The sequence below is a fragment of the Verticillium alfalfae genome, genomic scaffold (assembly GCF_000150825.1).
Source record: "Verticillium alfalfae VaMs.102 supercont1.4 genomic scaffold, whole genome shotgun sequence".
NCBI classification, from domain to species: domain Eukaryota; kingdom Fungi; phylum Ascomycota; class Sordariomycetes; order Glomerellales; family Plectosphaerellaceae; genus Verticillium; species Verticillium alfalfae.
In genome coordinates, this window is record NW_003315035.1 from 616,706 (window position 1) to 639,083 (window position 22,378).

A 22,378-nucleotide genomic window follows, 5' to 3' on the forward strand; every position below is an offset into this window, starting at 1 on the left:
GGGTTAACGCCGTTCCAAGGCCGTCAGCACCCAGAGTAGAACCTCCGGCAGGAGAAGAGAATATTCGGTAGCGGCTGTGGTTGTCATGATAAGCTCTGAGGTGAAGGCAGGGAATGTTCGTCCTGGGTGCGGGGTCAGGAGAAGATGTTCGTCTTTCTTTCTTACTGAGGTGTGCGCAAGAGAGAAAGAGAACTTCGATCTCGTCGTCGAAGGTATCGTTGTTCGACGAGAGAAAAAGGCGAAGAAGGGGAGAGGTGGTCGATCCCTCTTGTATCTTCTCTGAGTTCGGGAACAAGGGAGTGGGAGCCGGCCACAGAAATAACACTTGTGCAGATGACGACCTTACTGGTGGTCTGGTCCCTAGGAATTGGGGAGGGGGCGCGAGCAAGCAATGCTGCCGACAAGGAACGGCCTGGTCCGGATGTGCAGCAGGCAAGACTCCACCGCGGGTAAGAGTGGTGGTGTTAAAAAAAGGGTAGGGATGAAATGAGTTGCTGCAAGCGACCCAAAGGTGGTGAATGGCGGAGAGGAGAGCAAACGAGACAGGAAAATGATAAGGAGGAAGTTTGACCGTCTCGTCAAGCCCAATGGAAAATCAGAAGGAGGAAAAGCGAGATGCAGTTAATTTTGAAGCCACGAGTGGAATTTTCTGAGGCTGTGGAACAACCAAGCTATTGCTTGTCGCTTGCTGCGAGTTGCTGCGTGTTGCTGCAAGGTTTCGTGGGTTCGGCGTGGGTAGGTGGTTCCAGACAGAAATGGGGGCCGTACTTCTGTGCTGGCGTTTCAAGCCTGAAGACGGAGATGGCCTGAAGGACCACGATGGTGATGATGTTTCACCACGACTTGTATGTGCCCAGGTCACTAATGAACTGTTCGCTGACGTAGCGTCGGCTTTGACCAGGGATGGGTTGAAAGAGGCACAGGATCCGGGGTCGCCGTCCTGATGAGTTGGGGCCAGGCGAATATATCCTGCCGGGAGGTTCTCCTTTATGCCGGAATTAAAGGGGGGTTGAGTAGGGACTGCGCGTTGTGAATATGACCTTTAATGCGGGAGGGGGGGGTACGAGACAGAGCTCAACGACAAAGAAAAAGAAGGAGAAAAGGAAGAGAAAAAAAAGTCGAGCGGACAACGACAAGAAAAAGAGTCATCGCCAGCACAGCGCCAGCGACAGCGACTGCGACAACGGGCAGCGACAACAGCAGCGCTCAGCAAGAGCCAACAGAGCAGCGGCATAGGGTAACGATGGCAAGCGAATCGAGTGGCCGTCACAGGCGTGAATGGATGCGATGTGGGCGTCTACTGTCAGTCTCCGAGTCCTGTTTCGCTGGACGTCAGCCCATCAGCAACAAGCCTTTTGCCTTTGGGCAGCAATGCTCCTTTCCCTTGCCTTGACTTGCGCACACCACCACCACTACCCTGGAAGGTAGAATGCCCTGGTAAATTCCATCTTCGTGGTCAAAATCCCGGCCAGACCAGATCGGCCTGTGGTCATTTCAACGCAAATGCGCAACTACTCAGTTGCTCAGAAAATGCGAGCGAGCGGGCTGGTGCCGCCTCTCCCACCTGCATCTGCGCGAATGCGGATGCGCAGCCTCCTTTGGACGTTGCATGTAAAGCGTTCGTGGATGGGCTGCCCACCTCCCCTCGAGGTATCAATTACTTACGGCGAGCGGTAGATAGCCAAGCAAATTCCCGCGCGACTTCGCACCGCGCGAATGCGTATATTTCAGTCATCGTCATCTTTATCGTCATTGGGATTCCGTGGAGGACGTGTCGTGGGTAAATGGCCATCATCTTGGGTTGGGCGTCGTCTCTCGAGCAAGTGGCGAGCTGCGTGCTTGGAATTGCCTCGGAGGGATGAAATGTGCTGTCAATTGACCTCACACACCCTCATAGTCCGCCTACTCGAAGCCGTACACCGCTGACAGAGAGTACTGGCCGACGATCGTCCTCACGGCCTCTCCTCTCCTGCTACTGTGCCTGTATGAACAACACGGCAGGACTGGTAAGGCAGAATGCCACGCGACGGCAACGTGAAGGCCCGAGTCTCGACGAACCACAAGCACAGGGCCGTGTGTGTATGCTGCGCGAAAAGAGGACATTAGGGGCCAGCCCAAGTCTCAGGATAAAGACGCAAAAATAGGCGCGGTGCGTTGCAAGGCCGCAGCATGTATGCCCAATGAACGAGGATGGAGATGACCTCCCATCCAGCGATCTGCAAGAGGGAGGAGGCTGGAAGGTGGATTCTGGAGTGCTCGAACGTTCTCTCACCCAGACGCCCGTCTGCGAGCCTCGTTTTGACGTAGCACCTGCCCGGCTACCTACCTATCATGCGTACCTACCTAGGTAGGTACTTGAGGGGTATGCATCAGGTCGCCAAGGCTGTTCCTCGTGAAACACACCTTCCACACATGCTGCTCTTTTTGAGGCTCCAGATCTCCTGATATCTTTCAAGCAAACCAGAATCATCGGAAACGCACAAAAACTGCCACTGAATTCGCTGCCATTGCTTGACTCATCTGTCGACTTCCAGGACGCGGCGTAGCGGATCGCCCCCCCTGTTCTTCCTGCACCTCCAGCGCACATTGCGCCATTGCGCATACCCCTAGGCCCCTACCCTACCTTGGTTACCCCCTCCCTCGGCGCCAACGCGGACAGGCAACGGGCGCGATCCATCCGTCTGCAGGTCCCGTTCCCGTTCTTCCCCTCCCTCGCCATAACATCGTCAACCCCTCACATGGACGCTACTTTCTATCGTGGCACGTTCGCTCCACTGTCGTAACCGAATTTCACGTGATAATCCCTCAATGTACCATCCCCGTCACATTGTGACGGTAGGAAAGCATGTGTGTTCCATGCGGAAACTCAACACTGCATTACAGCTATTTGCGAGGGTAGTAAAAGCCCAGGCTCTAGGAGCTCATGTCTGACCCCTCCCTACGAAATCATGCCCGAGTTCCCATGTCTCCTCCGCTCAACGCCATACCTTTCCCGAACGCCTTGGCCATACTGTACCTCATCGCGATGAGGAGGCTGACTAGAAACAAAAGAAAACGCAGCAAGTGGTTCAGCTCCTTCCGTTCACACACACACACCAATCAGCCATGTGATCCCTTTGTCGTGAGCTGTCCATGTACCGTCCTAGAATGTGAGGCGGCTTCCCTGCGAGCCGGGAACAGGGTTCGTGAAGCGCCTCTACGTCGCTGTCGTCTTCGGCATGGGCTTCGTCGCCTTCGAATTGCGCCTCTGCTGCTTGCGTGGTGGGAGCGGCTCCTACTCGCCCTTGCCCGAAGTAACCTTGGCAGCCTGGATCGCACTCATCTTTGTGATCCAGGCGGGCGCCGGCTGCACCTTGCGAACAGTCCGCAGGTCGTCGGAAGAGTAGCCAGGAACCCGAATGTTGTACTTGCGCTCGAGAACAAGTTGGATGTCGCGGATCTCGAGCACCTTGGAGCCGCGTTCCTTGGCGTTGCGGCAGGCGGCGTGCAAGACGTTATCCACAAAGCTGTCTGCCAAGGTCAAGACGTTCTGGGTTTTAGTGTTAGCCACGCTCTTTCCTCGACGCCACGGCGCATTCATGTACTCACCTCCTCCACCTCGGGACTGAGAAGATTGCCCTCCTGGCCTTCGGCTGTCCCGCCACAGACCTGGCGGACGAGCTCGTCAAGTTTCTTCTTGCTGAGGACGCGATCTCCCTCGGCCTCGTGCGAGAAGGCCGGAATCTTGCCAAGGGCAGGATGTCCCATGACACCACCGGCGATGCCAGTGCCGCCGGTGTAAGTGGGACGACCGGCACCAGCGTTGTTGACCATGTTGACCGGCTGCGGAACTTGGGTCGCTTTTTCGGGCAGTTGCTTGGGTATAGGAAGCTTTGATTGCAGCGTTTGCGTCTGCTGCGTAGGTTGACCAGGGTGAGGCTGAGGGTGTCCTTGCTGAGAGTTGCCAATGGCGCCAGAGCCCATAACACCTTGACTGATGGGTCCTGCCGATGACGGTGTGCCTGCGCTAGGTTGAACAGGCGTGGCTGCGACAGGTTGGGAGTTGACTCTCTGGTTCGCACGAGAAACGGCAGCAGAGTGACTGAGCGCCTGAGTGCTCACTCCGGTCGCTCCCGTCTGAGGTGTCTGGATGCGCGCCGCGGCTTGCGTGGGTGTGCTTGCAGACTGTGGTTGGCCAGCAGTGCCAGCGACGGAAGCAACAGCAGTGTTGACAGGAGGCGGTTGAATGTGTTGGTTCTGCTGCGGCGGCGGGGCAGTCGTGGCGGGCTGGGCTTGAGGTGCAGGTTGTGAGTTTGCGGCAAGTGCCTGTTGGCCCTGAGGCTGCTGGGGCAGTTGAGATTGTTGTTGTTGTGTCGTCACCCCGTTGGCGATAGGTGAAGCACGGCCTGCGACATTCATCTGCTGCATCTTCGCTGCCTCGACAGCTGCTGAGGCCGCCGCTGGCTGTGCAATCTGCTGTGTGCCTGACACAGGCGGAGGGGCGCTTGCTTGAGGGACAGCCTGTGCAACATTTGCAGCCCCCGGTGCATTGGGATTGTTCTGCTGCGCGGGACGAGCCGCTGCAGCAGCGTTTTGTGCATTGGGGTTGGCTTTGCTGATCTCCTGCGTCTTCCTGAAGTTTTGAACAAACATCTGGGCCTCTTGGAAGACTTTCTGGCTGTGGTCTTTGCGAATTTGAATCTGCTTCTGTTCCTCTGGACCCAAAGGATTCCCTTTGTCCTGCCTATCCTTGACAGCAGCATTCAGCTTTCGCAGAGTGTTGCCCATATGCTCCATCTGCATTAACGAACGCACGTAGCGCTGCTTTATGTCTGCGCTCCACTTCGCGGCCATCTCCGGACCCTTTTCAACAATCTGTGGCGGAGGGTTGAAGGTCATTGACCGAATATGGTTCAAGATGTGCTCTGGAACATTGGGTGGCTGCGATTGCTGAGGCTGCTGCTGCTGCTGAGGCTGCTGCTGCTGAGGCTGCTGCTGCTGAGGAGCCTGCTGTGGAGGTTGCTGCTGTGGAGGTTGCTGCTGCTGAACTTGCTGCTGAGGTTGCTGAGCCTGCTGAGGTTGCTGAGGAGGAGCCTGGGGAGGAGCCGAAGCGGCCGCGTTTGCAGCCGGCGCCGGACTGGCATTCGTCGGAAGAGAGGCTGCCGGGTTCGCCTTTGGCGCATCGGGGGCATCTGGAGCTACTGCTGCCGTATTTTGCGTGGCTGGCGTCTCTGCGGGAGCAGGTGGTGCGGGCGATGCGCTTGCTGCCGGTTGCGCGCTGCGCTGGGTCTGTTGTCCAGCCTGACCTTGCTGCTGGGCTTGCTGCTTCTGGGCTTGTTGCATCTGTTGAAGCCTGCGGGCCTGGAGCTTTCCCATGAGCATCTTGGTGAAGTCCTGGATCTTCTTCTTTGCGTCCTGGTGGTCCGATGTTTCCTCTCCGTGTGATTCCATCGTATTCCACAATGACCTCAGACCCCGTTCATATTTAAGCTTCTCTTCGTCATTGAGAACTGGCAGATTGCGCATCATCTCCGGTCGGTACATTGTTGAGCGCTGGTTGTTCGCGGCAGCAGGATGTCCAGCGGCGCCTTGCTGCGCGTTGGGCTGGGGCTGGCCCTGCGGCGCAGGCTGGCCCTGGGTGTTCATGGTGATGAAGTAGGTTAACGAAGTCGAGGAGATGTGAGTCGTATCGACAGTAAATGCGTTCGTTGATTATATGCGCAAGATCGGGGTTGAGGATATGCTGGGGGCGCTGCCACTGATGACGGAAAATATTGTTTCCGGTGATCGTCGAATGCTTGATTGAAGCTGGGAGATGTTCACGAGAGGTCACTAACGCGACCGTGTGCCATCCTGGTCGATGCATGATGCCACAGTCCCCGCGGCTCTAGTGCCACATCTTAGTCAGGAAGGAGCCCGATATTTGCACCGCCACACAAAATGTGACACGCACTGTTAAGAGATCATGTTGACAATACAGAACGACTACTTCAGTAGTGCTTGGTTGAAATGGGCGATCACGAAAGACCTGTCTCGATCGCTTCCATTGTCAATCTTCATACACCGAAGGTCCATGTTCCTCGACTTGTGTTTCTAGGGTACCTTCATATTGGCCTCATCGCACGGTACGGCTTGAAATTACAGGTAGGGAGGAACCGACTTGAGGACAGGGAGGGAGGTGCTTCCTTAGCATCGCTCTCTCCTGCAAGGCAGCGACAGTAAACTGCGTAACTTGCGAGCCTGATCGCATGATCATCTATGAGTATATTTTAAACGCAATCACATACGCATACATATGCTTCGTCCTCGTCGCATCGTGCCACAGACGCGCCTTTCCACGTCTGCGGATTATGTAAGTAGTCTCTCGAGAGACGGCCAAGACAGCTTGGGCAGGCAGACAGGCAACATCGACAACGTCACCCACGGTCACTACAGCAGGAGCGACTGCCACTGGTTCCGGCCCCAGTAATTTACTGCGCTAGCTCTCGGTACGTATCCAGTACCTCTCTGCTGGGCACCATCACCGCACACAGCCCTGTACCCCCATTACCGCGCCCCCGTCGCACCTGTCGTGACCTGGCTGGGCTCAATCTTTGAAGCTCGATGTTCCATCGCCTTCCTGCATCACAAGACAAATCAGCATCGACAGCACCAACACCACAACAAACCCCCATCAACGACAGACACCCATCCCCACCGCCCGGCATCTGACTACCTTCAGCACGCCTAGGCGCCTCTATTCGCACTTATCCACGAAGACACGTGCTCCGATATCGTGACACGCAGCCAGCTCCTCCTGCCGGGCGCGCCTTGCAGTCGACTCGCCACGATCATCGAGTCACCAAGCAACCCAGAAGCCATTCACAAAACCAAGAGCCCCCGTCACTATGCCAGGAAAGACCCCCAATAGCAACGGCAACAAGCCTACCCAGAACGGCTACAGGAGTACCAAAGATGTCGACATGAAGGATGCAAAGTCCAAGAACAAGAAGGGCGCCAAGGACGGCGACGAGGAGATGACGGTTGTGGTCCCCCCTTCCAAGGGCACCAAGCAGTCCTCGACTCTGCCACCGCCGGATGCTGATGGTGATGTCGCTATGGGTGACGAAGAGAACGCCGACGACGCCGCCGCTGTCAAGGTTGACCCTGTCGTCCAAGCCGTGGCAGGTATGTGGCGACGTAACTCTCTGCGAGCTCGGTGCATGTGACGCTGGTGCTGACGACTTGTTTACAACAGACATCAAGAGCAACTTTGCGCTGCTCGACCGTGCCGTTGCACTGTTCGATGCCCGATTCTCCCTCCGAGCGCTGAGGTCAATCTCGACTATCCGTAAACGCCTGACCCCAGACGTCATCGCCCAAGCAATTGTCGAAACCTTTCCCGCGACCGTCACATCTGGTAACGCAGCTAAACAGCTCCTTATTGCCATTGGTCGAGAGAGTCTGCCACTGGGCCAGTCTTCTGCTTCGGAGATGGAGGTCGACAGTGATGTCTCAAAGGCCGCCACCAAGAACGGCTCCAAGAAGGAAGTCAAGGAGATCATTCCCGAGGTGGACCTTTTCCTCGGTATTCTGATCCAGGTCCATCTCTTCGACACGAAGCAGTTCCAGCGTGGTGCCGATTTCTCAAAGTACCTCTCGGATCGGATCCAATCCCTCAACCGCCGCACACTGGATTCGCTGTCTGCCAAGGTCTATTTCTATTATTCGCTTTTCTGCGAGCACCTCAACCCCCAGCCGCCTTCTTCCCAGTCCCCCGTCGTTGCCATCCGCCCAACGCTCCTCGCTGCCCTGCGTACTGCAGTGCTGCGCAAGGGACATTGATACACAGGGCGTCGGTCATTGTTCTGCTGCTGCGCAACTATCTCTTGACGTCTCACATTTCTCAAGCTGATCTGCTCGTCTCTCACACCCAGTTCCCGGAGAACGCCGTCAACAATCAGGTTGCCCGCTTCCTGTACTATCTTGGGCGCATCCGCGCGGTCCAGCTACGCTACACCGAGGCACACGAGCATCTCACTGCCGCGACGAGGAAGGCGCCATCGAGTGCCTGCGCGGCAGGCTTTTCAGCCACCGCTACGAAGCTTCTTTTGGTTGTGGAGCTGCTGATGGGTGATATCCCTGAGCGGTCAACTTTCCGTCAGCCTACTCTGGAGATAGCGCTGCACCCGTACTTCCTGCTGGTGCAGGCTGTGCGCGTCGGTAACCTCGAAGACTTTGAGACCATTATCGCAGACCACGCCGATGTCTTCCGACGGGACGGCACTTACACCCTGATCCTTCGTTTGAGGCAAAACGTGATCAAGACGGGCATCCGCATGATGTCTCTGTCTTACTCCCGAATTTCGCTGCGGGACATCTGCATCCGCCTCCACCTCGGAAGCGAGGAGTCGGCTGAATACATTGTCGCCAAAGCCATTCGCGATGGTGTGATCGAGGCAACCCTGGATCGTGAGCACGGATTTATGAAGAGCAAGGAGATTGGAGACGTCTATGCTACGCGAGAGCCGGGCGAGGCTTTCCACGACCGAATCCGTGCCTGCTTGGCTCTGCACGACGAGAGCGTCAAGGTAAGCTGATTGAATCACAGCTTTTAAGAGTGATGTACTGACATCCGAAACCTAGGCCATGCGCTTCCCCATGAACCAGCATCGCCTGGAGCTGAAGAATGCCCAAGAGGCTCGCGAGCGTGAGAGGGAGATGGCAAAGGAAATCCAAGAGGGCGACCTTGACGAGGATGACCTTGGCGGCGAGTTTGACGGCATGTAATTGCTCTTGCGCTTCTTTTCTGTGTTACCTACGAAATTGCGCTCCTGCTTCGAATGCGCGAGCCACCGATGTTGCGTGAGACGTTTCTTTAATCCGTCAACGAGGACAGCTTTCCAGTGTCTGGCTCTTTAGGGAATAGATCATTCGGTTAGGAAAGATTCGAGGTGACGCGAGGCAGGAGAACGAGAATGACAGGTGCGACTGCTTCGGACAGGGGACGTGCGTGTGCGTGGTTCGACGGGTTGCCTATGTGCGCTCGTCGTGTACTAGATATGGCGAAGACGAGGGCTGGGTGAGCAAATCGAAGCTGCTATCATTACGTTGTGCTGCAGTATGGCACTGTGGAACTGTTTAACAGGACCGAAATCCTCCCGAGCCATGTCCCAATTTATTCCTTCCTAGTCATCGTAGTGGTGCTCCATGCTTTAGGACCCTGTGGGCTGTGAGTTTTTGTTTCATGCCGGTGGCCAGACCAAGGCGATTTGGCAGCGGGTGCCTGCATTGGTTTGAGATCATTGTAACTCTTGACCTCGAGATCAACTGTTTGAAAAAAAGGATACGTATCTGAGCAAACGTGGACTCTGATTCTCACAGGCCCCCCCCTGCTGTGACGAGGGCTCCATCTTGATAGAAATTCGGCCCAATATATGTGTGTTTTGGTCCTCAACATTTATCTAGGCTGAGTTTGATAAACACTTGATCGCTTTCAGAGTCTTTGAATCATGCCTAGCTTGACTATCGAAGGTCAGCTGCTCCGCGTGTGACAGCTCAGACTCCATCCGACATGGACGGAAGCACCATGATGCACTCGACTCTTCTGTATCCGCATTCTCGCGTAACCAGCTTTCCGCTCAGGCCTCCCGAGGACCTACCAAACAGCACGCATACCCGTATCCCGGGATCGCATCAGATCTCACGCAACTGGCCTCTTTCGTACTTTAAAGGCATCCGCGGCCTCTGCCTCGAAACCTCACTCATGCCCAAACCCCAAGTCTCCGTCCTCTCAAGCTTGAATAACCTCTCGAACCCCAGGCAGACATGACAAGCAAAATGGTGAGCCTCTCGCTCTTGACGCACAGTACCATCATCCACCAGTAGATTAATCTTGCGTTTCGGCACCAGAGACTTGCCAGCCTGCTCCCCCTAACCCTCTACCCCCTCACGACTGCGTCCGAACCGGCATTCTGGTTCTGCACCGCCCCGCTCCCGCTCGCCCAAGACGCCCCAGGCCAAGCTGCCCTCGTGCACGCCGCGGCAGCCTTCACCCGCCTCTACGGCGCAGAACCACTGACGCTGGCGCCGGAGCAGGCGCAGGTTGCGGTCTGCGACGGCCTCCTCTTCGGGCTGTGGAACGGGGCGGCCGAGCCGGGGACGGAGGATCCCGGCGCCCGGGGTGCGCGCGACGCAGGCTGGATCCAGGCATCGGCACGCAGGCCCTCGTGGCGGCGGATGTGGGCGCGCCTGGCGTGGCGGAAGAACATGGTGCTGAGCTACATGTTTGGGGGTTGCTGAAGACGGGTGGGAAGAACTGGCGGGGCGGAACTGACCGAGGGTGAGGAAGTGCGCATGATCAACGACGTGAAGACCAAGATGGAGGACGCGGGGAGGAGAAGCATGCAGGTTCTGAGAACAGGGGCACCAATAGAATGCTAACGCAACGCATGCTGACAACGCTTCATTACTTCATGTCTATCGCTTCGACTCTAATTACAACTAATGATATCTTGCTCGGCCGCCGCCGCCGGGCCCGGAGGGATACCGCCGCCCGTTGACGATGAAGGGCAACGGTTTCTTAGCACCTGGTGATGGTGCTGTGACGGCGTTCCACATCTCACGAATGGTTGGGCGTTGATTCGGCAGCATGCTGTACTGCAAGCTATACAGGTTTCTACGATTAATGGGCGGGACGAATTGGCCTGTGAGGAGGGAGAAGAGCACGCGCGGCGAGAGATAGTGCTTGCGGATGCGATTGCCCATTTGGAAATACTGGTGGAACATGGCGCCGAAGGTGAGGGGTATGGGCTTGTGCACTGTTAGTAGGTAATCCACCTGGATTGATTTTTACACAAGTGGCTTGTAATGAGACGGACCTTGAGATAGATGACGGACGTTGGGGTTTGGGAAGGGGTCTGGGGATGAGACCTCGCGTCGACAGTATTACGCAACTCATACCGGATGCCTCCTGGGGTATGATTAGCTTAGAAAAAACAAGCATCCCAGTTTGAAAGACATACCGGGCAGGCGTCCAGGGTCCTTGACCCGCAGCATGAGAGCAAAGAGAGGGAAATGGTTTAGGCAGGATAGGAGAGTGTCGAGGACCGCTTTCAAGCTGATGATGACCATGCGAGCCACGGCAAAGTTGAGGTAGAACACGACAACGGTCGGCAGGAGAAAGAAGAGGACGGTAAAAAGGATGGTGCCGACGAGCAGCTGGTCGAGGTCGTAGTCGCAAGAATCGATACGATTTCGGAGGATGTTGTGTTTCTTGCCCCTGAAGAGATGGAAAAGCGAGATGAGGATGGTCAGCTGCCAGTGGAAAATGCGTGCGGACGCCATGTAGAAACAGTGTATGTGGACAGTCAGAAGCGAAAGGAGGTCGGACACCACAGCGATTGGCATGCTCGCCCCGGCGAAACTGGAGAAGCCAACAAACCACACGACATGTGGAAGCATCTTCTGGGTAATAACAATACACCCTGTGTGTCTGTTAGCCATGCTTCCTTTCGACGTGTGAGCAAGCACTGCATACCTGACCAATACTCAATGACCCAGAGAAACAGGTCGCCAAGGAACAAAGCCAGCTCACGGTTGAGCTTCAGGCCAGCCGGGTAACCCATGAGCCACGAGATGCTTCTCCGCAAGGCCTCGACGGTGTACGTCTGCAGCAACTGCGCGATCGTACCTGCGACCCACTCTCCGTTGTCGATGATGTAGGAACCCAGGGCGATGCCAATGATGACATCGTTTGCGACCAGCCAAAGGCTATTGTAGAAGCGTATGTAGTCCGGGTGGCTTGTGGTGATGCTCTCCCAGTTGTCCTTGCGCTGCCGAAGTGTCCTGTACTGTATCGGCCAATAACAAAACTGTTGTAACCGGATCTCAACTTGCTGCGCAGTTGCCGATATGTCCTTGAGGGCCGCGTAGTGAGGTCGCGCACGCCACTCAAGGATACGCAGCAGCACCTCGGCGACGGCTCGATGCCCCATCAGCATGTACACGAATCCCCATTGGATGACAGGAAACAGGTACAGCACGACGAGATCCCACACGTAGTTCCTCATCGTCTCCGCGTGCTCTGCCACACGCTCCGACACACTGAGCGCTCGCTTAGGGCGGGTTCCTATGCGTGAAACGTTCTTCTGAAGAAGGCGCTCAAGCTCGTAAGCCCAATTGACCTGACTGATGATCTTGGGCAATGCCTTCTCCTTCAACGATGGCGAGCGCTTGACTATGATGTGTTGCTTCAGCTTCTCGACGAGCTTGCGCTTCTGCTCCTTTTGCCGGTTCTCCAGGCGCTCGTGCTCCAATTCGCTCTCGACTTCTTCGGCACTTGGCGCGTTGTCCCCGAGAGCAAGCGATATCGGTCGCAAAGATATGTACTGCATCTTGCTGGGCAGAGGTCGGTCGTAGAGAATGATCTGGATGCTCGTAGCCTTGGCGCATGTGATCTGCGGCACCCTCCAGCCACTTGCTGTCACGGCTGAGATGAGGAAGGGGTCCAGCACAACATCATCGCCAGCATTCGTCAGTCCCAGTACATGCATCGAGGCATGTCCGCACCGTTCGTAGATATGGCTGACGGGATGAGGGGAGTTGCGGAACAGCGTTCCGACCTTGAAGGCGAACTCGACATGGCCCGGCTGTTCATCGCATTGTCAGTGCAGGTCCCGAAAGCACAAAGACGGGCGACGGAGGATGCTTACGTCGACGTGGTCCAGCACCGCAACGACAAAGACATCCAGAGGGGAGTTGCGCCAACCCACAACGACGCCCGGCAGCTCTGACCTCTGGATGTCTGTGGGCCAAAATATCCTCATCAAGCCATCGCTTCCTTGCATGACAGTCGCGAGTTCGCGCAGCGCGATCAGAAAGAACCCCGCCTACGTAATTGTTCTCGAGCCGATACGCCAGAGGCGGGAGATCGTGGGTGCTGCGCGAAGCGTTTGGTCAGCACATGCTAGCTTTCAGATCGACAGCGAGTCGCACATGCACAGAACATGTCTCATGGAAGAGGACGCATCAGGTCCAGGGGTAGGGGAGGGGAGCAGTTGGTTCGGTCGTACCAGAGTAGCTTCTCTCGTCGCAAGACGTTCCACGGGTATGAAGATGAAGCAGTAAAGGAGCGTCAAGAGAGCGAACCCTTTGGCGGCGCGTTGCTGTTTGCGATGGCGCACACGGTCAGAACATTTGATGCAGGGCAGCCCAGCGCAGAGCAGCGCAAGAGGACCAGGCAAGGTCTTTGGAGGAAGTAGATCTTACAACGACTCCGTGGTCCCAGGCAAAGATGGCAAGCTCATAGAGGCGCGTAACGAGGTCCCATCGAGCGGTGATGTAGCCGGCTACGAAGATGGCAAAGCTGACGACCGAGAGGGGGTGCATAGAATCGCTATGTCCTGGGGCATCGCATGCCGAGCTTGAATGTGGTCGCCAAGATGGAGTTGAAGCTCGGAATTGGTGCGAGTGAAAAGCTCGGGGGGAGAGAGACACCTTTTGGAGGGGGGCAACGAGTTCGATAGCGTTTGGGAGAAGGTTGAACAACGAGCAAGGTGTCGTCAACGGAGGTTATTGTCGTGGTGGTTTGTCGGAGTCCAAGCGAGCAAGTCCAACGTGGAGGGGAGAGTATCACAGAGGTGAAAGCAAGCTTCGAGTGCGTTCGGCAGCGCCAGGGGTCTCAGGTCGAGGGAGGGGCCACTTGGACTTAACCCAGGTTCCTCGTCGATTCTGCGGTAGCAGTGCGTCCGGTGAAGCCATTTCCCATTTCCCATTTCCCACCTCCGCTGGGGGCTCCCCCCCCCCCTGTGTGCAAGGCCCAGACCAGGCGGCGGGCAGGTGTTCAGGCGTGTCCAATGGCGTCACCCGGGAACGAAATGGTTCAGATCCACCGTTCCAGTGGATCGCCAGGGATCTGGGCCCGCTAAAAGGCCCGGCACTGGCGCCCCAGGTCGTTGACCTTAGGCTTCTCTTTCCAAGAGGGCCTCTTGGCTCTTGGGGGTAGCTCAAGGCCTGTTAGGGAGAGTCACGTGTGGTGATGGGAGTGGAATGCTGTGCAGTGTTCCCATAATGTCCTGTTTGCCTTCTGCCTTGAGTTGCGGCGCCGCGGGACCTCAGAAACCAGCAGTTGAGTGGGCGAATCAATCAAGGGGTGAACATAGTTTCTTTTCATCAATGTATCATTGATCATGCCACGCGATGTTTCTTGCGCGCGCGCACATGGCCACGCTGCGTGAAATCCCGACTTTGTATTTCTAGGAGACCAAATCCTGAAGACACCAACAAGATGGATGCCCTTGAGGTGCGATGAGAAGTGTGTCAAAAATGCAAACCCTATACTCCTTTTTCCATGCAAGTAAAGCCGACCTACGTGCCGTCCTGCGAACCATGTCAGATGCAAGCTGCCTGCCAAGAATGTTGTGAACCTACACTTGCGACCCAGGTATGCCGCGTCATTCTCCCTGTTGTCTTCCCTCGACTCTTCCACCAGCTTGTCGATGCCGCGCTCCTTGATCGCAACCGTCAAGCACTTTTGATAGCTCTTGAAGAGATCCGCGCACTCATTGTTGTCGGCGCCAACGCCTCGCAGGTACTCTGGTGTGCTGTGTGAGATGCAATGCGCAGGCCTAGGGGTGAAGGGGACTGGGCCTACTCTCGCTGTACCACTTCAGAAAGCACGTGTCGTATCGTCTGTTCCCCGTAAGCTTCGCATGGCTTCTTGCAGGATCAAATCTTCTCACTCCTTGACCTCGTTGCACTCGGGCGCAAGAGAGGCAGACATTTTGAGCTGGGTTATCGCAATGGATGGAAAGGTGAGTGAGGGAGGCGAAAGCCAGGCCACACAGGCTTCCTGAGGCTCACTAAAACGTGGTGAAGCTTCGAGGTACGTACCTCTGGAACGGCTGGCTCGGGCTTGAGTACAGGTCTGTCAATCTTGCCTCAAGTCTTGCTGAACCTCCGATACAATTCAGCTAGAGAGATGTACGATTCAGCTTGAGATACCACATCGGGATATTTGGCTACAGACCGGACTTTCCATATCAAGAAGCAAGGGATCTGCATCAAGATCGCACCGCGTTGCACATCAACATCGTGGAACTTGATGCACCTCACGATAAGTGGAGAATCTGAAGACGTTATCTTATCGCACTTGAAAGTCGACCCTTTGCGCTACGATTTTTTGACCAAGCCCACCTCAACTCCCAAAGCCCGACAAGGACGATCGCATCGCAACCTACGACCGTCATCGTCGCCATGGCTTCTCCCGACTTCAAGGCCTTGCAGGACGAGGTGCAGAAGGCGCTCGTCACGACCGTCAAGTCTGCCAACCGCATCGCCGCCGAGGACCTCGCTTTTCCAGCGCACCGTCGACCCCTCCGTCGCCGATGAGCTCGATGAGACGACCGCGCGGCTGCTTGGCCTTTCCCACAAACTCCTCAAGTCGGCTGCCGAGGTCTGTGGACAGGGATCTGTCCCCGAGCTTGAAGATGCCGACGATGTGGACATGCACTGGCGCAAGATTGTCGACGTTCTCGACAACGTGCTCGAGAAAGCAGACCGGTCCATTGACGAGTTTACTGGTGTGCTGAAGAGGAAAGATGCGCCTACAGAGACGGTAGGCAGCTCATTTCTGTCAATGTTGTTATGAACCGTTCGCTGACGTGTAAAAAGACTCCCAACGCGAAGAAACCCAGAACCGCTCTTGCCTCCAACATGAGGAACGCCAACATGGCCAAACCCCAACTCGAATTCGAACGCGCAATCGACAATACGTCATGGAAGCCTGTTCTCTCCAAGAAACCCAACGCATCCGTGCCCTTGGAAGAAAGCCTGGCGAGAGACTCGGCAGACTCTGGCTCCAAACACCCATACGAAACCGAAATCCTGGCAGCGAATTACCCCGAGCAAGTCTACCAGAAGGCCGAACCCATTCTCTACCACCCTGTAAAATCCACTACTGCGAAATGGGTCGACACGTACGAAGGTGTTCTCGAGATGTTGGGGGAGCTCAAGAAGGCGAAGGAAATTGCGGTGGATTTGGAACATCACGATACCAGGACATATGCCGGCCTCCTCTCGCTCATGCAGATCAGCACCCGCGATCAAGACTGGATCGTCGACACCCTGAAGCCGTGGCGTCACCAGCTCGAGGTTCTCAACGAGGTCTTTACCAATCCCAAAATCGTCAAGGTCAGTCTTACAGAGCAAAAAATCCCACCCATCGTGTATCTAACAAGTCAGGTCTTCCACGGCGCGCATATGGACATGCAGTGGCTACAGAGGGATCTTGGTCTCTACATCAACGGACTCTTCGACACGTTCTTTGCCGCTGAAATTCTCGGCTACCCCCAGCGCAGTTTGGCATACCTTCTCAAGCGATTCGTTGACTTCGACGCCGACAAGAAGTACCAAATGGCAGACTGGCGTATTCGGTAAGACTGCTCGAGTGTCTCGCTTGAATCCCCCCTCTTCTAACACACGAACAGACCACTGCCGGAAGAGATGTTCTACTACGCACGCTCCGATACACACTATCTGCTCTACATTTTTGACAGGATCCGCAACGAGCTCCTGGATGCGTCAGATCGCAGCAAGCCCGAAACCGACATTATCCAGCAGGTGCTGCAGAAGTCCAAGGAGCTCTCTCTGAGCCGCTACGAAGGCCTCGACTTTGACCCCGAGACCGGCCACGGCTCCAGGGGCTGGTACGGCGTCCTGCTGAAGAACCCCATGCCCCTCTCCGGCAAGCAGTTCGCGGCATACCGCGCCATCTGGAAGTGGCGAGACGACACGGCGCGCCGCCTCGACGAAAGCACCGGCTACGTGCTCCCGAACGCCGCCATTGCCGAGATCGCCCGCCACATGCCTCCGGACGCCAAGGCGCTGCACAGCCTGATTCACAGCAACTCGATCATTGCCAAGAGGAACGTCGGCGAGATCTGGGCGGCGTTCAAGAAGGGACGCGACGAGGGCGACGACAGCCAGAGCCTGCTTCGATTCTTCCAGAACGACACCAGCTCCTCGACAACGACGAGGCGAGCGACCCAGAAGTTGAGCGAGCGGGCGGCGGACGTCCCTGATGATGTTCAGTCTGGCAAGCTCAGCCGGTCACAGCTGTTCGGCGACGTCCCGATCAGCTCCAAGTGGGAGGCCTCTCTGACGAGCAGGCCTCAGGGGTACGTGCTGCTGCCGTGGCAGAGGATCATGCAGGAAGCGGGACACAAGGCTCTGTCAACATCCGAAGACGTGGAGATGGCCGACAAGCAACCCGAATCTGCAGCGCCAGCTGCTCCGGCGCAGGAGGAGCCCGACCGGGAGTTCACGCTGAGGAGTGGGCTGAAACGCAAGCAGGTCGAAGAGGAGGAGGAGGAGAGTGGTTCCAGCTCTGAAGACGAGGACGAGGACGAGGACGAGGACGACAAGGATTCGTCCGATGTGGAAGAGGCTATCGAAATCGAGGACGAGGAAGCCAAGCTCGAACGCGAAAGGAAGGAACGCAAGACGGCCAAGTTACAGCGCAAAGCAGCCAAGCGGGCTGCGAAGAAGGCACAGGCCGAGGCGAGCGAGGCCGAGCTGGAGGAGAGCAGCGACGCCAAGACGGGCCGCAAGTCGGCCTCGGCCTCGGAGCCGGACTTTGAGGGCGCCGACAAGGCGGAGAAGAAGCGGAAGAAGCTCGAGAAGGCCGAGCGCAAGGCGGCCAAGGAGGCGAAGAAGCAGGCCAAGGCGGCACGCAAGGCGGAGGAGGAGGCGGCCAAGGCGGCGGCCGGCGCGCCCGAGGCGTTTGACTACAGCAACGCGAGCTCGGTACTACATGCGGGGCGCAACGCTGGCGGAGGCGTGCAGAAGGAGAGGTTCGACCCGTACTCGAAGACGGGCGAGGATGGGCCCAAGGGGGCTCGGAAGGCGCCGCCTCTACATGGAAACAGGAGTGCGACGTTCAGGAAGTAAGGATTGTCAGCGGTCCACCGCCATCGCCTGAAATCATGCCAGAGCTGGGGTTCGCACCGTAGTCGGAGGTTGGATGAAATGAACAGCGGCTTTTATCGGCTCAACAAGATGTCGATTCATGAGGTTTCAATGATGATCTGTTTGAGTGAATAGTAATCCACCCCGAGGATCCACAAGTCTTGTCAAAAAAGCTCAAACGACGCCCTTATTTTGATATGATAGTACGGCAGACCACAAGTCGAATTTCGACGAGTTCCTCGACTTCTGATAATTGATGGCCGAGCTGACGACAGAAGACTTAGACAGCTAGCGAGCCAATGTCTCGAGAAAGGGACACTTGGCCCCTATTGTATCGATTGGAATATGCGTGTACGTCGGGGTTCGGTCAAATCACGGTTACTTATGATCACTCCATAGCTGTCGAGCAAGGAAGTTTCATGTGGTGGAGTGTATGATACCCAGGCAGGAAGGGCAGCGAATTGCAAGGCTATTTTACAAGGATCAAATAAAGCGAACATGGTTTGGCAAGTCATGTAGGCTCGAGAAACACTATCAGCCATTCGCTTGACCCATAGTCACAGTGGCAATGCGGGTGTAGTGACGGACATGTTTTGACTTGCTCCAGCACCACCAAACAAGACCTGAAGCCATTGTACACTATTTGACAGTTTACTGTCACAAAGGCAACCAATTTTCAACGCAGAATCTGGGAATATACTAGTTTGTACATTGGGTGTGTCGCTATCAAAAATATGTACGCAGTGCGGCGCGGGCACTGATGCGAAAGTGCCACCGCTCACCGCAAGAAGATTATGCAGGGAGTCCAGCTCTTGTCTTTGGGAAAGGAGCGGAGCATGATGGGATTTTAGGACCGCGTGCAGCAATTGTACTAGAATCGTTAGTGTTAGCGAGCAGAATTCGTCGAGACTGTGAGGCATGCGACAAGAGGCCTCGTCGCTGATTAGGGACGTCATGGGTACACACCTGGTACTCGCAGATTCCAATCACATAACAGCGATTCTGGATGAATTGCCAGTTTGTTCGTTGGCCTGGAGGACACCTGCTGGTCAGGCGAGACTCGTCGCATTTTCCATTGGTGGTCTCCGAGAGGCACTTGATCTCAGTCTTGGTCATGGCGCCTCTGCACTGCGCCAGGGCCGGCGTGGCCACGGCAAGGGTGAGGAGGAAGGCAAGAGTCGACTGCAGATGCATGTTGGCTGATTGGATATCTACACTATCGAAAGGGAGAGCCGGAGATGAGTGTAGAACGACAGGTGTAGATGTCCTGGAGGCAAGGAGAACGGCATCCATAGGGAAGCAGACGCCTCTTTATAAAGGATGTCTATGCGAAACCGAGCGTGCGCCCTACGATTTCTTACTTTGCCCCAATACTCCTCGTTTGGGGACTTCGATTCAGTAGCACTATAGGTGAGATTGCGAGGATGAGCTGTGAAGTCCGCTCGCTGCCTCGCGTAACGAGGGGGCCGTCTTACTCGTGAACCTCATTCAGTTCCACCAGTCAACACCTCCGAAAACCTCTCAATAGTCAGAGCTACGAAAGCATTGTATGTGCCCCCGTCCGCCGGCACGACTCAGTAGGTGGTCGCAGCGCTGGGCGCAGCGCAATTCATGCCAGGCAATTGGTTGCTGGTAGGGCACGCGAGACGAGTCTCAGATTGCCCAGACACTCAGCCAAAGCCGCTAGGTGTTCACACATTGTCGGCTCAACAAAGCGAAGCGGAACTCGCAACATCATCCGAAAACGCCAGAAAGCGACTTACACGGACCATGCCCCGTTGCACGATCCGAGGTCATCACGTGCCACTCTTTGTGCCTTGTTCAATTCTATTTCGGGTTCCGGTGAGGACTTGCTACCTGCGTATTTGCTAAAGGATACCGTGGCCTCATCCGATGCACTTTCACGTCTCGTCCAGAATCATTAGAAGCAGGTGTATCATTGATGGTCGGAAGGATAAGATCTAATTCTCCGCCGTCTGGCTTCGGTGGCAAGGATCACGGGGCAGGATGGCCCAGAGAACGAAGATGCCCAAAAGCTGACACTTCGCGACATTTCTTGTGGCTGCATCGTTATTGAACAATGACAAAACCAGACTTCAGCAACCGGGTAATACAAAAAATGACAAACACCACGGGTAAGGCAACGTGGGAACGTCCACTGAAGATTCTTGACGCATTGCGGCTTGTAGCCTCCCGTATTGCCATGTGGGCCTTTAAGGTTATTCCTCCGTGGCAGATGCAGACGCCCCCCCGCGCCGATGTTGTCCCTGGATCGCAAGAGCCGAAGCCGGTCGGTCCGGAATCGGGGAGCAGCTCTCAGTTGAAGGTTGGAACATATCAGAATAAATATACGTGCGCGCCGATATTGACAAAAACATCTCATGACAGTGCCTGTAGCAATTATTCCAGAGTTGATTGAATCAGAAGTAACTCATCATGGCGAACCAGGCAGAGGTTATCCATCCCAAGAAGCTCCCGGGCGACACGCATCATGTCATCGTCAAGCTTGAGGCGATACATGTTGATGCCCCCGAGATTGATTCGTCGCCCTACACACACGAATCTATAGTGTACGATTACACACCGGCGACAGCGCACGAGCTCATCGCAGCAAGGCTCCACGAGGCAAGCATCTTTATCACGACAATGGTGCCTGTCAACGCCCAAACTCTCGGAGAGGCCCCTCACCTGTAAGTGCCTTCACTGGGATCACTGAACTAGCCCCTGCCTGTGACAGTTGGATTTGTCTCACGTGGTATAGGAAATGCATTATCACAGAAACAACCGGCACGAACCACATTGACCTTGACGAATGCCGCCGCCGCGGCGTGACTGTCTTCTACTCACCAGATGCCACATTGGAGGCCGTCTCTGAGCACGCTCTGGCCATGGTCAGCTACTTCCCACCTACAGCTTCATGCCTCGTTTGCCAGACATGGCATGGAAAGGATCAAGGCAGCTAATCGATGCAGTACTTTACCCTCCGCCGTCGTCTGCTTGTCCTCACCAACGCCATGTCGACCTACACGCCAACGACCCCGAACACATGGAAGACCAGCGGCACCATGTCCGGCCTCCTCCGCGACTCTGAGGGTCGCCCGCCACACACCTGCCAAACCGAGACTGTCGGTGTCCTCGGCTACGGGCCCATCGGTAGGTTTCCCTTGTAATTGTGGTGTTTCTTGCATTTGGGCCGAATGTGTTGCCTCGAGCGCGATTTCACCCACCATCTTGCCATCATACCAGGGACCGCTGACAACAGTCAGGTCGCCGCATCGAGACTCTCTGCAAAGCCCTCGGCATGCCGACTCTCGTCGCTGCTCGGAAAAACCAAGCTCTGCCTGTCCCGGCGGGCCGGACCCCATTTGCCGACGTCCTCCGCACCGCGACAGTCATATTCGTCGTCGTTCCGCACACACCGGAAACGGTGAATTTCATCGCGACGGAGGAAATTGCAACGATGCGGCCTGACGCCGTTCTCATCAATGTCGGTCGCGGCGGCACGATCGATGAGGCAGCACTCCTGGCGGCTGTGCGTGAGAGGCGGCTGTATGGTGTCGCGACGGACGTTTTTGCCACGGAACCTGCGGGCTCAGGAGCTGACAGCGTGCTGCTCGGAAAAGAGATTCAGGAGGACGGGCTCAACGTTGTGCTAAGTCCGCATCTTGCCTGGTGCGCAGACACGACGAGGCTGAATGTGAGGAGAGTTGTTGGAGAGAACCTCAAGACGTATCTCACAGGGGGAGATAAGAATCTCGTCTTGGAGGGAAGGAACTAGAGCAAAACGATTATACAGGGTTCGGTGCAGCAATAGAACCCAGCAGTCATTAGACACTGACCCAGGCATGTCCGCTTCATCGCGGTTTTCGATGATGTTTTGATGATGTTTTGATGCTACCTAGCCATCACGGGCAGAGTATGGACACATAGCTGGTCGGTATATGAGGTGCCGTGGACTGCCATGTGATGAGACAAAGCATATTCGACGTGGCTCAGTCTGTAGTTAAAGGTTGAAGATCAAGCAGCGATGTTGACGCCAGTAAGTAGCGGCTAGTTCGATCCAACGACGAAATATCATGAGGAATGATTGGCGATCTAGGTGCGAACAGGCAGATACTCCTCCGTCAAGCAGCATGGCCGAATAGCATGACATCTCATGCCACCGGCCTGACCTTATCTCACTTGAAAGCGAGGATTAGAGCCTTAGCCCCCGTTGCATGATGAGGACGCGAGAGATTGGGAGACGAGCCTCACGAGTATTGCAGGTATTCAAGGCTGGTTGATGAAGCATTCGTTGTTCCGGCTGGTGATAGCCACCACAAGTTCGAGCATTTCTGCCAGTTGGATGCTGTGGCAGCCATCCTGTCCTCTGCCAGAGACTTGAAATCATTCAAGTCCAGCTTGACGACATCAGGGGGTGTCGCCCGGGTTGCCGAGCATGTCTTAGTGCTGA

At 55.8% G+C, this 22,378-nt stretch overlaps 6 protein-coding genes across 6 annotated transcripts; 3 read left to right on the forward strand and 3 right to left on the reverse strand.

Moving 5' to 3' along the window:
* Positions 1-3,274: 3,274 nt before the first annotated feature.
* Positions 3,275-5,625, reverse strand: VDBG_03609 (transcription initiation factor TFIID subunit 12; the record flags this gene model as incomplete). Its single annotated transcript, XM_003005610.1, has 2 exons — positions 3,275-3,529; positions 3,589-5,625. 2 exons carry the CDS (start codon positions 5,623-5,625, stop codon positions 3,275-3,277), a joined length of 2,292 nt encoding a protein of 763 aa, XP_003005656.1.
* A 977-nt stretch (positions 5,626-6,602) lies between these two features.
* On the forward strand, positions 6,603-8,748 carry VDBG_03610 (26S proteasome non-ATPase regulatory subunit 3; the record flags this gene model as incomplete). The annotated part of the gene is made up of 4 exons (XM_003005611.1): positions 6,603-7,146; positions 7,217-7,774; positions 7,870-8,549; positions 8,605-8,748. 4 exons carry the CDS (start codon positions 6,867-6,869, stop codon positions 8,746-8,748), a joined length of 1,662 nt encoding a protein of 553 aa, XP_003005657.1.
* A 1,271-nt stretch (positions 8,749-10,019) lies between these two features.
* Positions 10,020-13,347, reverse strand: VDBG_03611 (phosphatidylinositol N-acetylglucosaminyltransferase subunit GPI1; the record flags this gene model as incomplete). The annotated part of the gene is made up of 8 exons (XM_003005612.1): positions 10,020-10,238; positions 10,296-10,371; positions 10,508-10,778; positions 10,983-11,444; positions 11,498-12,608; positions 12,672-12,848; positions 13,032-13,124; positions 13,228-13,347. 8 exons carry the CDS (start codon positions 13,345-13,347, stop codon positions 10,020-10,022), a joined length of 2,529 nt encoding a protein of 842 aa, XP_003005658.1.
* Positions 13,348-14,213: 866 nt separating this feature from the next.
* VDBG_03612 (conserved hypothetical protein) lies at positions 14,214-14,740 on the reverse strand (the record flags this gene model as incomplete). The annotated part of the gene is made up of 4 exons (XM_003005613.1): positions 14,214-14,254; positions 14,389-14,553; positions 14,612-14,649; positions 14,700-14,740. The coding sequence occupies 4 exons, from the start codon at positions 14,738-14,740 to the stop codon at positions 14,214-14,216; spliced, it is 285 nt and encodes a 94-aa protein (XP_003005659.1).
* A 321-nt stretch (positions 14,741-15,061) lies between these two features.
* VDBG_03613 (3'-5' exonuclease domain-containing protein) lies at positions 15,062-17,907 on the forward strand (the record flags this gene model as incomplete). Its single annotated transcript, XM_003005614.1, has 4 exons — positions 15,062-15,574; positions 15,631-16,149; positions 16,201-16,391; positions 16,446-17,907. The coding sequence occupies 4 exons, from the start codon at positions 15,062-15,064 to the stop codon at positions 17,905-17,907; spliced, it is 2,685 nt and encodes an 894-aa protein (XP_003005660.1).
* A 2,454-nt stretch (positions 17,908-20,361) lies between these two features.
* Positions 20,362-22,273, forward strand: VDBG_03614 (glycerate dehydrogenase; the record flags this gene model as incomplete). Its single annotated transcript, XM_003005615.1, has 4 exons — positions 20,362-20,615; positions 20,687-20,816; positions 20,898-21,078; positions 21,192-22,273. 4 exons carry the CDS (start codon positions 20,362-20,364, stop codon positions 21,701-21,703), a joined length of 1,077 nt encoding a protein of 358 aa, XP_003005661.1.
* Between the last annotated feature and the right edge of the window lie 105 nt (positions 22,274-22,378).